Here is a 15,277-nt window from a genome sequence, read left to right as displayed (position 1 = left end):
GCTCCTACAATACACAGGCCATTTTACTTCTAATTTGACCCAAGAGCAACTAGGATTACCCTGATAGAAGTCCTCATCCTCTTCATGTTGATAAGTCTGTTCTTGGATGGGATTCTTCCTGTAATTCCGACCATCAATTCTTATAAGCTGTGGGCGCAGAACTTCCATGACACTTTCTCCAAATAATACTCCAGTGAAGTCCTGAAAAATAAATTATCATCTTACCTTTTGTTTTAATCAGAAATAAAAACTCTTTCTGTTGTACAGATCATTATGTAGGCCGGAAAGGATATAATTGGGCATCAGTTCACAGGATATCTTAAGCAAAAAAACCACTAGATTTCCCATCAGCTGTTTTAGGTCAGTTTCTGCATTTTCCACCATACTGTTCCTTTTGTGGCTCACTCTAGACAGCAAAGTAATTAGTAAATTCTTTATCGCACCAAAAAGGTGATTAAAAGGCCTTTATATATAGCCTGTCCATGATTTTGAAAGAGAGAATAACAGTCTCTTTAATACTTTAACCTAAAGGGAGTAAAATGCAACCTTCAAAGTTTATCTAACCATTTGCAAGTGTCTCATCGTTTCTACCCAACACGATAATTACACTTGGGGGGTGGTTAAGTACTTTTATAGGTGCTAGAAATATATACCCAACAATCAGAGCCAGTTGCCTGGTCAAAGTGCAGTTAAAATACGACTTAGTAACTCATATGGTTCTCAGACCAACATATTGCTGAGGGGAGGAATCCAATTTCTATAGGCCACTGCCCAACAACCTGTACATCATTTCCTGAGAAGCCAAGCTTCTTGTCACCACTAAACGAATCAATAATTTAGGAAACAATATTCCTTGTGGGCCAGCTGTGGTGCAGTTCACCTAAGTTCCTACCACATACCGACTGGATAATCTTGAAGCCCAAGATAATTAAGCGTTCCAAAGAAAACAGATCAATCCTTACTAAACACACTAATGCTCAGTCCAATCCTCAGCAAGTCACTTTGATAGTTTGCTTACAGAACCAAGGTTTCGTGTTGTGAGAAATAACAACACAGACGGCACATCAACTTGGATGGACGACGAGGGGACATATTAGCGGGAGTCCAACAATATTACACCCTAGTGCCCTATTCCCCTAGGACTTCTCAAAAAAAAAAAAAAGAAGTCCTCCACAAAAGTATACTTGGGCCCTGAGACCACGAGCCTTGGAAGAAAAGGTAGTTGTCTCAGAGACGACAAACTCAAGTATCTACGTTTCCCTTTACAGCCCTGGATTACGAGACGGCTCAGAAGGAAGACAGGGTGCTTCGTGGTGGTGTGAACAGGGAGCGGAAAGCAGAATCCTCTGCAATGTCGTGGGGCAAGCTGAAGCCCAGAATCGCAAAAGCGAGCAAAAAATGAGTACGCTAAAGCGAAGGAAGAGGACTCCGCTGCTACAGGAAACCCAAGGCAGGCCGCGACACGGAAGACCCCAGGTCCTCTGCGACCGCGCGTGCTCCGCTCCGCGCGTCTCCGCCCCGGCCACGCCCGCCGCCGCGAGCTCCCTCTGCGCGGGCGCGAGCACGCGCCGTCCTTGTCGTTGTGAGCGCGGCCGCTCCGGCTGGCCCTGGGGGCGGGGCTGCAAGGGAAAGTGCCAAAGCCGCTGAGGTAAGTCGCCGAGGGCTCAAGGACCTCGGGAGCTTGGCGGAAAGGGAGTTGACCCCTGGGAGCCTACCTGCAGGGACTAGGAAAATGGGGAACGTAGGGGCCTGCGGCAGCTGCCTGGTAGGAGGAAATTTCCTCAGGCCGCAGCGGACTCAGTGCGCATGCGGGCCGGGGGTGGCGCCTGCGCAGTGGGTCGGCGCTGATGGCGTCGCTTCCTTGGGACGGAGCCGAGTGGGAAATGTGACTTGGCGTTAGCTTGAGAGCTGCTGGTGTTCTGACTCCTCCTCTCCCTTCTCCAGTCCCTTTTCCCACCTTACCTGATTTTAGCTGCAGCATCTATTTGATTTGGGTTGTAATCCAGCTGTTTTAAGTGGAGAGAGTTGTTAACGATGGAATTTAATAATTGCTTGTAATAATTTGCCTTTATACTGGAGTAGGAATTTCCTTCAGCGTCTGGATTTTTTGATGACACTTTTTTTTTTTAAAGAAGAGACTCTTTTTAAGAAAATAGATATCTGCTAAAAGGGAAGGTGGTTTATGAATGCCAGATCATACCTGTCATAAAAGTAAATGTTTATCTTGTCATTGCGGACGCAGCAACCTGTGTCCCCCGAAATATCATTGCTTTTCTGTCAGGCTCTCTACTGCCAGTAGCCCCAGCTTCCTTGATAGAGCCAAGTCCTATCATACTTCATCATCAATATTTATTCAGAATTTTTTTTTTTTCCTGACCGGTAAGGGGGTCGCAACCCTCGGCACGGTGTGGTCTGCACCGCGCTCAGCCAGTGAGTGCGCCGGCCATCCCTATATAGGATCCGAACCCGCGGCCTCGGCGCTCCCAGCGCCGCACTCTCCCGAGTGAGCCACGGGGGCAGCCCTTATTCAGAGTTTTACTGAACACCTCTCGTGGGCCTGGAAGCCTAGTGGGAGATAGAGTTGTATAAATAGATCAGCACAGTGAGGAAGAAAAAGAAAACCATGATGGGCCAGCCATCATGACACCAAACTTCTCTATCCCCTGCATAGCCTTGGCTGACTTGTTAGCCCTATATTCTGTCATTTGTTCATCATTCATTTATCCAGGAAACGCTGTGATCCAGGTTCTGTCCTAGGCCTTGAGAGTAGAAAGACAGTTCTTCCCCCTTTCCAAGATCTCAGAAGTCTTTCTGAGATCATGAACCTTAAAATGAAAGTGTGAAGTGCATTAATGGAGGGCATGGTCCGTCTTCCTAAACTGACCCTTTCCCCTGTAGGAGCTTGTGATCTCTATGGCAGATGGAGAAGATTAGACTTCCCATGACTAAGTATGCTGGGACATCATAAGTATGAAAAACTGGGATCTGCATATGAAAAAAAGATTCAGGAGTAAATATCCATTAATGATTTTTGATAGCTAAGATTTGTTAAGTGTTTACTAAGCCTGTAACTCATCCAGATGCTTTAATTTTTGTAACACCTCTATGAGGTAGGTACTATTATTCCTATTTTACAGATGCGACAACTAAGGAACAGAAAGGTTAAGTGATTGTCCAGAATTGTGCAGCATAGCAAAGTACATAGCAAAACCAGGCAGAAAGGCTGAGACTCTTGAATTCTTCGCCACTGTGCTGTTTTGCCTTGCACATGGCATATGACACGTGACATGCCAACAAGCCATCGCTTCAAAAATGTCGTAGCAGATAAGCTAAAATTGTTTCTATGCCTGAGTTTTATTTTGTCATCTGTAAAATGAGGAAGTTGGATTAGATGACCTTTAAGGAAAGTTTAATTAATTCAGCAAACATTTACTTAAATGAGCAGCTACTTACTGTAGGCCAGGTGTTATGTTTGGTTCTGGTAATCAGTTGATGCCTGCCCTCAGAGACCTTACCATGTAGGGTTTATAGTTAGTTTCACTTTAACTCCTGTTTACCACTTGTTGATAGCATTCAAAATTTAACCTAAATCTTTAGAGCTGGCAATTACTCAGGTGTATTTTTTCACCTCAGCAGAAAACTAATAAATTTAAAGTTAGCTTTGTGCTAATTCTGTGCTTCCTGGCAGTTTTGTATGGAATGATAGTAGTTCTGAGAGTTTGGAAGAAAATTGGATGAAAGGGAATTCCTTTGATCATATTCAGTTTAGAAGTCACACTGGGGCTAGCTAAAGTATAAAGCATTTACAACTGAATACAGTATTTATCAGGATGTAGGAAAAAAGGTTAAGAGTTTTAAATCTCAGGTGAGTTATGTAAATAGGTCACACTGGATTTTACTCTGAACTGATGGGAAATAAAGACTGAGCTACTCTCCAAAAGGTGGCTACGTTGTCTGTATACTTTATTCGAATCCCACCAGGAATCCACTTAGAGATTTGGACCTGGCCTATTACTGCTTAAGTTCTTTAAGAGAATTTTAAAACTTGTTAAGCTATATTTTGACTCAGTGTGGTCCAAAAAGGATTGGATATGAATCTATCTTGAAAAGCTCTCGCCTCTGTGGATATGAATACAATATGGGAAGTTATCAGAGTTCAGAGAGAAAAGGAAATGTGATCTAATAGCAAGACTGAAAAATGTCATTAATCCATTTGCATTTTTAATAGGCTGACAGTCTAATTATAGCAGTTGCCTTACTGTTCCCATATCCCACTTCAGCGTTAATCAGTATTACTTATAAACATATAATGAAATCAGAAACCAAGCCCTTCTCTGACAGGCTTAAATGAGCGTCACAAATTAAGGAAACAGAACAGCCAGACATAGTATATCATTTTCCCTACTAGGAAAGTGGATTCTATATATAGAGAGAGTTGATATGTACATAGCATTGTCATTTTTTTCTCTTTTTTAAAAAATAATTTTTAATTTTTAAAAATATGTTCATTTTGCAACTAGGAGAAAAGAAAAAGCTAATGAAAAAATATTCAACTAAAATTCTCTCTAGCCATTACAGAAGGAAATTAATTTTAAAAATCCTTTTTAAGTATTTTTTTTAATTGGACTAAAATTCACATAACATAAAATTAACCATTAGCCATTTTAGAGTGTACAGTTCAGTGTAAAGTCATTTTTTAATCTGAATACTGGAACCACACTATCCAGTACAGGAACCACTAGCCACACATGTGGCTATTTAAATTTTAATTAACATTAAATAAAATTGAAAATACAGTTTTCAGTCACACTAATTTATAGCCACAACATGAGGCCACAGGCTACCATGTTGAACAGTGCAGAAATAGAACTTTAGAACACTTCCATCATGGCAGAAAGTTCTTGTAAACAGCACAGTGCTAGACCATTTCTTTTTTAGAAGATATACACTTTTTAGAATCTTTTGTTAAAGTGGTATAAGCTTCTGTGGCAAAGAGAGTGTTTTTGTTGTGAACTTTTATAAGGGGACGTGTATTCAGTACAGATTTTCTCATTTACATCTGGATTTTTTGATATGACATAGAATTAAACACAGCTTCTCTATTCGTAATAGGTCATGACTTCCAAGAGCTAGTTTCCTGTGCTATTTTGTTCCAGTTTTGGGGCGCCACCAAGTGATAAATCTGGGTATTACATTTGGATGAAAAGGTTAATTTTTGATGAAAAGGCCAATATGTATTTCCTAACCAATTTCCCTTCCTTGGGAACAGAACACAGTGTTATTATGGAATTTTATTCGGAAAATTTTTTAAGAGAATTTCTTGATGTGGCCTCAGTCAAATTTCTGCCTTGGCACTGTCAAATCACCAGTTCATAACTCATAAATCAGCCATAGTCAATCCTAAGCGACATAAACAATTTGCTAAAATGGTAGAAAGTAGTGCTTTAAGTAGACAAACTATTCTTAAACATGTTTTCGCTTCAAAACCTGAGTGACATTTTGGTCTGAGACATAAATAAAAGATTGTGGGAGCAGAAAGGGTAGAAAAAAGAGGAGCTAATTGTTTACAAAACTGTGTGCTGGCCCTTATGGCAGCTAGAATGCAGTGTTGTCAGTCTCACTTCCATAAACTTGCCAATTGCTGTTTTTCTTTCTCTGTAGTGAAGTAAGAATTCTGCTAGAGAGAAAATGGCTGCCTCTTCATCATCATCCTCAGCTGGTGGGGTCAGTGGAAGTTCTGTCACTGGATCTGGTTTCAGTGTCTCAGACCTTGCCCCACCACGGAAAGCCCTTTTCACCTACCCCAAAGGAGCTGGAGAGATGTTAGAAGGTGATCTCATGCTGCTTTTTGCTGAATGATTGGATTCAGACCTGCAATGAATATTAATTGTAAAGGAAGCTATTAATTGGATTAGAGATCAGTTTGCCCTGATTTCAGCTCCACATTTCATCTTTTTTTTTTTTTTTTTTTTTTTTTTTGGATTTTTTTTTTTTTTTTGGATTTTTTTTTTTTTTTTTTTTTTTCGTGACCGGCACTCAGCCAGTGAGTGCACCAGTCATTCTTATATAGGATCCGAACCTGCGGTGGGAGAGCCGTTGCTGCGCTCCCAGCGCAGCACTCTACCAAGTGCGCCACGGGCTCGGCCCCACATTTCATCTTTTGTCCTCAAAATAACATCCTTAAAAACAAATCTTGCCTCAAAATCAGAATTTTGGAGCTGAAAAAAGACTTTGGAAATCAAGGAGGTCATCTTAGAATTATTTAGATCCAGAAAAGTTAAGTGATTTAACTATGTTAAAGGCAAAGTAAGCATTGGAACCAGGAATTCTGTTCACCTTCTGCTCTGGTTTGCTTTATCCTGGCACCTGTCTGCCTCCTTATGGTTAGTAAGTTTCATGTATTTTTTTTCTAGTAAATCTACAGATAGATTAACCTCATCTAAAGGGTTCTAAGAGGAAAAAAACTAATATACTACCCTTTTATGTAAAGATGATTCTCCTGGCCCACTGCAGGACAATGCTGTGTGGTATTTCTAGCAGCAGAGCTAGATTTGCATCAAATCATCTACTGTCTTATTCTGCACACATTTGCAGACTGGCTGGCCAAGATCAGGCACAGGCTGTAGGCATGAAACAGCATTGGTAACTGAAATGCAGATTCAGGTCACTTTAGGAGCTAAACTAATAATTCTCAGGAGCATAGAAATCACCTGAAGAGCTTATTTAAAATGCACATTTCTGGGCCCATCATAGAGATTCTGAATTAGTCAAGGGTGCAGTGCAGGAATCTTCTTTTTTTTTTTTTTTTTTTTTTTTTTTGTGACCAGTAAGGGGATCGCAACCCTTGGTGTGGTGTCATCCGCACCGCGCTCAGCCAGTGAGCACCGGCCATCCTTATATAGGATCCGAACCCGTGGCCGCGGCACTCCCAGTGCCACACTCTCCTGAGTGAGCCGCAGGGCCGGCCCAGGAATCTTCATTTTTGACGAATATCCAGGGCCTTATGAAGGTAGTCTTCTCATCATATTTTGAAAAACATTCGCAAAGAACCTATTAAGGTTCAAAATCTACTTGATTCTAGCATTTTAATGCTTAATTATATGTTGATTTTTTTTTTTTTTTGCTTTTAAATATTGCAAGTATACGTAAGTATATTTAAAAACTAATCTGGGGAATGTCTCTGAAAATGATACAAACTATACTTGGGAGTCAGCTTTTTGGATGATCTTTATTCATTTATATTAGGTATAATAAAAAAACAAGAGTTTTGGGTTAAGCCAGGGCAAACAGAAAAATCATTTGTGACAGGAAAACAGGGGAAGACTCTGGGACTGTAGGGCTCTCTAGAATTGGTTTAGCTTATGATTAGTAGTGAAGTAGATGACCAGGTAGTGTATGTAGTTAGTGATACATCTGGTGTATGTACTTCTGCCTTTGCCTTTTCAATTTTTTTTAATTGTTGTGTTAACTGAATACTCAAGTTAGTATCACTGAATCTGGCTGGAGGTAGTGAACAATTGGGGCTCGCTTACCATATTTGGCACTAAAAATATATAATAGCTTCAATTATATGCAGCAAGACCTGGTATTAAGGAAGTTTCCCACAAAACAAATCAGAAGTTGGAGGCACTTAAATTACTTAATGAGTTTTATAGCAGAGGAGAAATCAATGTTTAGTAATGGAGCTTTAAGATTAAAGTCGTTTAAATTCTAGCTAAAGGAGGAATTTAATACCGGACGTATCTGCATAGTCTCAAAGCTATCAGCATTCTTTGTCAGTATATACTAGATAACATGGAAACACTGAAGAAGGGCTTCTAAGATTAGTATCGGTGGTGATGTCCTAACAGGTTATCCATCTATCCATTTTTATTCCATCTCAGTGTGCTTCATGTAGGAATGTGTTGGATTTCTCTTGTAGGATGAGTTTATATTAAGTTTTAAATTCACAGTGCACAGTTTTGACTCTGTTTCTTAGGTTTAAAGTTTCACCAGTAATCTTAAAGCTGCTTAAACTTTAAGACAGACATTAGTGAAAAATAATGTAGAGATAGCAACCCCTCAACTATCTTGATCAAATCAAGAATATTTAAGTGAAAAGAATACTTCTAAATGTGATTTAGTAATGATGAGATAGATTTGGAATCATGTTTATAGGTGATGCTATTATACAATTAATCTAATACACATATACCTGACCTTTTTTTTTATAGTAGCTTAATAGAATATGAAAACAGAGTAAGAAAGGCTGCCCATTGAGAGTAAGGAACAAAAGCAATCAGGAATCAAGGTTGGATGCTGTTTATAATCTTAACAGGTTCAACTTGATGTTACATCCTCCTGGTCTAGGATAGTAAACCCAAACAACCTGTCGTTAACCTTGTGAATTAACTTTTTGGTGCATCTGCTCTCTGATAACAAACACCTCACATAAGCAGCATACAGTAGTTTTCAGCATTCTCCTGCCCTTGGCTAAGATTGTCCTCACCCAGTTATTAGTGAGCAAATTAGAGACTGCCTTCCAGCCTGGAGTGGCTGTATTTTAGTGACATTGTAGGCCACTGAAGTATAAATTAACTGGCATTGCTAAATTCCTGCTGTGAGGTAATATTCTTTTAAATGAGTTTTTAGCATTGTAAATTGGAGTTGGCTATGGTGTTAGATTTGAGCAGTTACTGAACTTTTCACTATTTATAACCTTTGCTTATCCCTTAAGAGGAAAGCTGATGTATTGCTATTCGGTGTGTCACAGAGGGTTTGATTACAATTTCTAAGTGGAAGACAGATTGCCTCAGGCTGACTTCTCTCTGGAGAAATTGCCAGGCTTTAGATGGGTATAGATATCACATCTGATAGGATGTGGCTAAAAGCAATGGACTTTGTGGTTAATATAGAGCTGCAAATCAGTAGAAGTGTGTTCCATAGGCTTACTGTGTGGCAGAGTGATATGTAGGTGCCTTTTTAAAAGATTAGCTTACATCATTTTTCTTTGAAGTTCATTACCAAGGAAAATATGTAGATGTCATAACTTAAGCATTTTATCCTAATAGCACCTGTGATTAAATGTAAGCAGGAGATAACTTCCAAGAGTTTCCATATAAGAGGGGTCTTCAAAAAGTTTGTGGAAAAATTCATATTATCTTTTAATTTCACTTTTCTGCAAACTATTTGAAGTGCCCTTGTATATCTTGGCCTGATCCTTACAGTCCATAATTCCTACTGCCTTGTGTGATATCCTAAAGTTCAGGATCAAACCACCTGGGAGATAAGCTCTAGTTTTCTTTTTTTTTTTTTTTTTTTTTTTTTTTTTGTCTTTTTCGTGACCGGCACTCAGCCAGTGAGTGCACCGGCCATTCCTATATAGGATCCGAACCCGCGGCCGGAGCGTCGCCGCGCTGCTAGCGCAGCACGCTACCGAGTGCGCCACGGGCTCGGCCCTAAGCTCTAGTTTTCTATGCTTTACTCTTTCTGAAATAAAATTTGAGTTATAATTGGGCTCTGTAAGCAAGGGTATGAATAGGATAATAAACGCTGGCATACATTTACACAGAAGAGCTATGATAAATTGCATCACTGGCATCAAATGTTTACAACAGTCTTCTCGTAGTGGAATTCATAGTTACTTGCTGCCCCTTGCTCTTACAAAAAAAAACTTTTCATAAGATGGTGATGTCATTAATCTGCCTATGTCTTTAAACTGGACAGTCGGTAATTAATATTCAGTTTATTGAAAATGAAAAATTTTTTTGTTCAGTGTAGATGATCTGCTCACAAATGACTTACATTCATCCAGAGAAATAGGGGTGGCTAGAGGGGATGGGATCATGTCCCATATATTGCACAATATGTAGAAAAGAGGTTTGAGTATACAGAATGTAAAACTCTCCCTAAAGAGTATACATCCCAAGAATTATTACTTTCATTTCTTTTTCTTCTTCTTCTTTTTTTTTTTTTTTTTTTGGTGGCTGGTATGAGGATCTGAACCTGTGACTTTGGGGTTATAAGGCTGCGCTTTAACCAACTGAGCTAACCAGCCAGCCCTAGTTACCATTGTTATGGAATGGACTTCAACAGAGAAGCAGTTGGCACTCAGAGGGTTGGAGAGTCAGGTACTTTTATCACACCAGCGGGCCCAGATGAGCTAGCACTTCAAAATCTGAGCCCCAAGTCTAGGTCCTTCAGGGCTTGTATAGGCAGACTCTTCCAGGCTCTTTTAAGTTTTGTTCTCTCAGCATTCATGTAGCCAGCACAGTAGTCATTGTGATAAGCAAGCACATTTACAAAAGCGGGAGTAGAGCGGTTGATTATCAGTAAAGCTGATACAATAAGCAGGTTCTGTTCTAAAGGCAAAACTAGCTACTGAAAGAATTAATTTTGTATTTTTCCAACACTATGACTTCTTTTTTTTTTTTTTTTTTTTTGTAGTCTAAGTCTTTTATTTTACAGATAAAGACATTTGTCCAGAAAGAGCAAATATGTTGCCTAAGCTCCAACAGGTATTAGATGACAGATGTTGAATTTATCTGTGGTCCAAGCTTTGCAGTTTAGTAATAGCAAACTTGGCCTTTTGTATATTAAATGCATTTGGTTGGGGGTAGGAGGAGGGGAAGCCCATAATAAATGGAAGTAAACTTATATTGAGAGCCTACTATGTGCCAGGTAATGTGCATTCTGTACATTATCACATTTAAAGCTTGCAACAAACCTACAAAGTTGTACAAATATTTATCTTATAAATTTTCTGGGTGACATGGAAAAACAGAGCTTAGAACATATACGTAGCAATTTTTCTCTTTTTGTGTGTGAATTGCATTTTCTTTTAGTGTGTCATATGAAAGCATTTAGCACATGCTGAGTACTATGGCTTAGAACAGTCTAATTATAGCTCATAAGTTTGCAGTATAATGAGATGTTCATTTCTTCTTTTTTTAAATTTTTTTATTTTTTATTGGTTATGATTATTTATGAGATACAAAGCTGATTGTCACCCCTCATGCCCAAGCTGTAAAGGCCAGATCCATACTGGCAGCATGCCCATTACCACAAATTGCGATTGTACCCCACAACACCATGACTTCTGAAATAAGGTCTGCGTTGTGTGAAACTCAGCATGAGGCCAGAATGTGTTAGTCCTATCTCCTTGTCAGTTAATACCTGGCTGACACTCCAACCCATGATTAATGAGTGAATTCCTGACTCCTAGTAGTGCTGGCATGAACTACTGCCTAAAAAAAGACAGCTGTGTCCTCTCTCCATTTGTTTTAGAATTTTTGCAATAAGGTACATGCCCCATGGTTTCTGCTGCCATTTTAAAAATCAAATTTTCCTACATGAGCTGTATATCTTTGGGGATATATTTTGCTGTATCAGCCCTCGCCTGACAAGGAAGGACATGAACTAGCTTATGTTTCTCAGTCATCTTCCAGGTGCTGTGGTGACTGGGTTAGCCACCTTCTTGTCGGCTGATCTTGGCACCAGTACAGTGTTAAGTTCTGAACTTGCACCATACTCTTATCATCATCCAAATTGCAGTGTTTGGGTTCAGTTGGAAAATCAAGGTTACAATTTGCGTTTACAGAATGAAATTTCCCAGCAATGTTTTGTGATGGTCACAGTGATGTAATTTGATATATTAAAAATTAATGACTATTTTTTCCCTCAGCCTTGTTTTTAGAATGAAAATGATTTGGAGTTTTGATGTGCCTTTGTATTTTGATAACAAGGGGCCACATAGCCAAATGTGTCAGCTGCCAGTGTTTGCTTGACTTACGGAATGGGAGAACATTAAGGAACTGTCAGATTGGAAGGAGGGAAATGTTGACCAGGACATCAGACTGAGGTTTCTTGTTTTTGCTTTTTTTAAAACTATTTTTAAACTCTTAAACAGGTAGAGGGACTATTTTAATATTCAAGGTATGGAAAAAGTAGCTGTTATAACAGAGCAGTGTTAGTTCTAAATGAAACAGAAGGCTTCTTTGGAAACACTGAAAACTAGACCCTGAATGTAAAAGCAGGGAAAAGAATAGGCATATTTACTTGGTTTATCAGAAGCCATAAAATGCTGAGAGCAGATTAAAACCACTCCTCTTTTGTTTGTAGATGGCTCTGAGAGATTCCTCTGTGAATCTGTTTTCAGCTATCAAGTGGCGTCCACGCTTAAACAGGTGAAACATGGTAAGCACATGAGTGTTGATTATGAGAATAAATTTGCTGGGGGGGTGGGGGAGGAAGATTCTGAAAGGTCAGTGTTCTATAACTAAAACCCCCAAACTCAGCAAGGCTATTTAAGTAGACTTCCTAAATTAAAGAATATTTTAAGGTCTTAATCCAGACATAATGTCCATACTGAGGCTTAAAGTTGAAGTCAGAAGGGTTGGTTCTCTAGGGGAGCCAGTGCTTCCTACTTCCCTTTTGTTGCTTTTTCCTCTTTTTTTCTGGAGACCTCCTTTTACTGTTGTCCTCCATTGGTTACCATCATCATCTTCAACTTCAAGTATTTATGTAAAACCTCATGGTCTATCTGGACTCTGAGAAGCCTGGGCTCTGAGATCCTGGTAGCACGTTTTCTGTCCCATCGTGCCTTGCCAAGCCTTTCTTTATGCATCAGGGAACTGTGTTCCTCCACAAGACCATTTCTCCACTGAAAACATTCTGTAGGGGAGAAAGTTGCAATTGCCTGTAACCCTAAGATGTTAGTCCACAAATCACAGTGGCATGAGGATGAGTACTTTTTTTTTTTTTTTAATAGAGTAACTATTGAAAATATGATAATTTTACTTACAAATTATTTTTAACATTATGAGAAACTTTTCAGACTCAAAAAAAAAAAAAAGAATAGAGCACAGTAGTTGCCTTCTGTAAAGAAACCTGGTCACTGAGGCTACAGTGATGTGATTGAAGAAGGGAGATGGGGAAGCATATCACTTTGATGGCTTAACACCCACAAGAGAAAAAAAAATACATTTTATACTTGAAAATATTCAGAGTGATTAAGTAAAAGTTTATTTTGATCTGGAAGTTTTCACCTTTAAACTGTGCCGTCAAAAGCAATGAAGGTAAATAGACAGTGATTGCGAGCATTTTGGTGTTTTTGTTTTGTTCTTTTAAGATTAAGTCTTCTGACCAATGTAGAATAAGACCCCATTCCTTGAATATTGGGGGGGGGGGAATCCATCTAGAAATTATTTTTAAACTACTCATCATGTTGGTGGTTGGTGACAGATTCATGGAAAGTACATTGTTGTATTATATTACCTCTTTGACTCTTTACAGATCAACAAGTTGCTCGCATGGAAAAACTAGCTGGTTTGGTAGAAGAGCTGGAGGCTGATGAGTGGCGCTTTAAACCCATTGAGCAGCTGCTGGGGTTCACACCCTCTTCAGGTTGATGTTGCCCAGATGGTCACCTCTGGTGCACAGCAGGTGCAGAGCCAGCAAGGGACTTTGTCACAGCTTACATAGCCATCCAGAGATTCATAGCCACATCACGGATTTGTTCATTCACATCCATACTTGGATTCTGTGTATCTATCCATAGGCAACAAATACTTAAATGTGTGATCTTGCAGGGAAAATTTTTGTTTGTTGAAAAAAGTACTGAGAATCAGATTAAGACAGTTGGTTTCAGAGAACCAGGAGGTTTGGGTTTAAAAGATATTTATAAAATTTTCACAAGCCAGGTAGAACACATGCCACAATTGACCAACTGAGTGGCATGTATCCTGTCATTCATACAGTGCCTGGAAATCTTCACCTGTCAAGTCCAAGGTCAGGATCTGTAGTTATAAAATATGTCATTTATGACCTAAAACAGTTCTTTTTGCAGATAAATGTGATTTCAACTCAGGACCTGTCCAAACGAGGAATTTTAAAATGTTCCTTTTTTTAGACATTTAATTCTATAGATTCTAACTTTTTCTAACCTCCTCTAGACATGCCAAATGCTGTCAAAAAGAATTGCTTTTTGAATATTGCAGTACTTGTAAAAATAAAGCAGTGAGCAAAATCCTTTTCATCACAGAAATCCTGAGTTCATCTCATTGATGGACTTAAGCAATTCTGCAGTAAATAAATCCTTTGAAAGAATTCCTGATTGGTATCTTTATCCTTTCAAAAGTCTCAGGGATTTTGATAGGGAGAAAAGGTCAAATTACTTTTTACAAAAAGGGAATCTGAAACCATTTCTCCCTAGTAAATGTTGGGTTTGCTTTACTTCAGGGATATTTGTCTTCACAGAAGTATATGAATCTGTCTTATCAATATCTGAGTAGGTTTCTGTGCCATGATAGAGGAAAACCTGGAAGGCTAAGAGGTGTACTTTGTTCTCTCTCATGGGACCCCATGGTCCACACTGTACAGCTCCAGAATTATTTACTACATTATATACAAATTTTGCCATAGACAACATTTGCTTTTCTCCTCATTAATAACCTGCATTTGATCTGCTTAGAGTTGCTTACTTATAAATAAATATAATCCCACAAGCAATTTGCCTTAATCTCAGGAGTTCAAAATGTTTAACATGTACGACCTGATAGGGAGTTGGTGACCTCATTCGGCTGGTCAGGAGTCTGAGCTCAGTGAAGTTACATACCTGCTCGTCGTCACATAGCTCAAGCAGAAGATAATCTTAGAACTTGGAATAGATCACAGTTGCTTAATAATTCAGCCCACTATTCTTGTCTCTAAAGCAAATCAGAGCACAAGAAGTACAGCCCACACACTTACCTTTTCCGTATTAACACTTCTCAAGCAAAACAAACAAGTTCCATGTTTGAAAGCAATTGAGTTTCCTAACAGTACTTTTTAACATCAATCATCTTGATGATTACCAAGGGAAAAGTTAAAAATACCTAGACAATAAACCTTTAGATTGAATTTTCAGTGACAATTTAGAAGCAATCACTACCTCTTTCTCTTATGTTATTTGTTTAGCTGGGCTGCACAGACACTGTACTACCTCATCTTTATCCTTTACTATTTGAACTTATTACAGAATTTTTTCTTTAAGTTGGACATTTCTTTATCTGACCTTAGAAATTGAAGAGATCTTAGGGTTGAACACAAATGCTGTCAGTAGCACCTTTTGAATTTATCATTCACCTGCTACTTGAGTCCTGCCAGGAACAATACCCTCACTATCTTTTAAAGACAGCACCTTCCTCTCTGTACCTTTATGTCGGTCATATGTCTCATGGTCCACAACGGCTATTACCATGCTTTGTGCTCAGAGATGGATGTTGCTGCCCATCTGTCGTCTCCTGTGCGCTAGTGTGCC

At 39.1% G+C, this 15,277-nt stretch overlaps 2 protein-coding genes across 5 annotated transcripts in view; one reads left to right on the top strand and one right to left on the bottom strand.

The window, feature by feature from the left end:
- ASCC1 (activating signal cointegrator 1 complex subunit 1) overlaps window positions 1-1,787 on the bottom strand; it is a 122,395-nt gene extending 120,608 nt beyond the window's left edge. For all 3 annotated transcript variants that reach the window (XM_063102687.1, XM_063102688.1, XM_063102689.1), the window contains exons 1-2: window positions 1,716-1,787; window positions 60-201 (exon numbers count right to left, since the gene is read on the bottom strand). In XM_063102687.1, coding sequence (XP_062958757.1) covers window positions 60-168 — 109 coding nt within the window. In that variant the 5' untranslated portion in view covers window positions 169-201; window positions 1,716-1,787. The remainder of the gene's footprint in view (window positions 1-59; window positions 202-1,715) is intronic.
- Window positions 1,539-14,404, top strand: ANAPC16 (anaphase promoting complex subunit 16). 2 transcript variants are annotated; one of them, XM_063102692.1, is made up of 5 exons: window positions 1,539-1,648; window positions 2,899-3,010; window positions 5,662-5,830; window positions 12,100-12,174; window positions 13,273-14,404. In XM_063102692.1, exons 3-5 carry the CDS (start codon window positions 5,689-5,691, stop codon window positions 13,386-13,388), a joined length of 333 nt encoding a protein of 110 aa, XP_062958762.1. In that variant the 5' UTR covers window positions 1,539-1,648; window positions 2,899-3,010; window positions 5,662-5,688; the 3' UTR covers window positions 13,389-14,404. The 2 variants fall into 2 exon arrangements, with proteins under 2 accessions (XP_062958762.1, XP_062958761.1); XM_063102691.1 differs by lacking the exon at window positions 2,899-3,010.
- The last annotated feature ends 873 nt before the right edge of the window (window positions 14,405-15,277 follow it).

Source organism: Cynocephalus volans, chromosome 7 (genome assembly GCF_027409185.1).
Source record: "Cynocephalus volans isolate mCynVol1 chromosome 7, mCynVol1.pri, whole genome shotgun sequence".
NCBI classification, from domain to species: domain Eukaryota; kingdom Metazoa; phylum Chordata; class Mammalia; order Dermoptera; family Cynocephalidae; genus Cynocephalus; species Cynocephalus volans.
The sequence above is the reverse complement of the archived record's forward strand: the minus strand, read 5'-3'. Positions and strand labels throughout refer to the sequence as shown.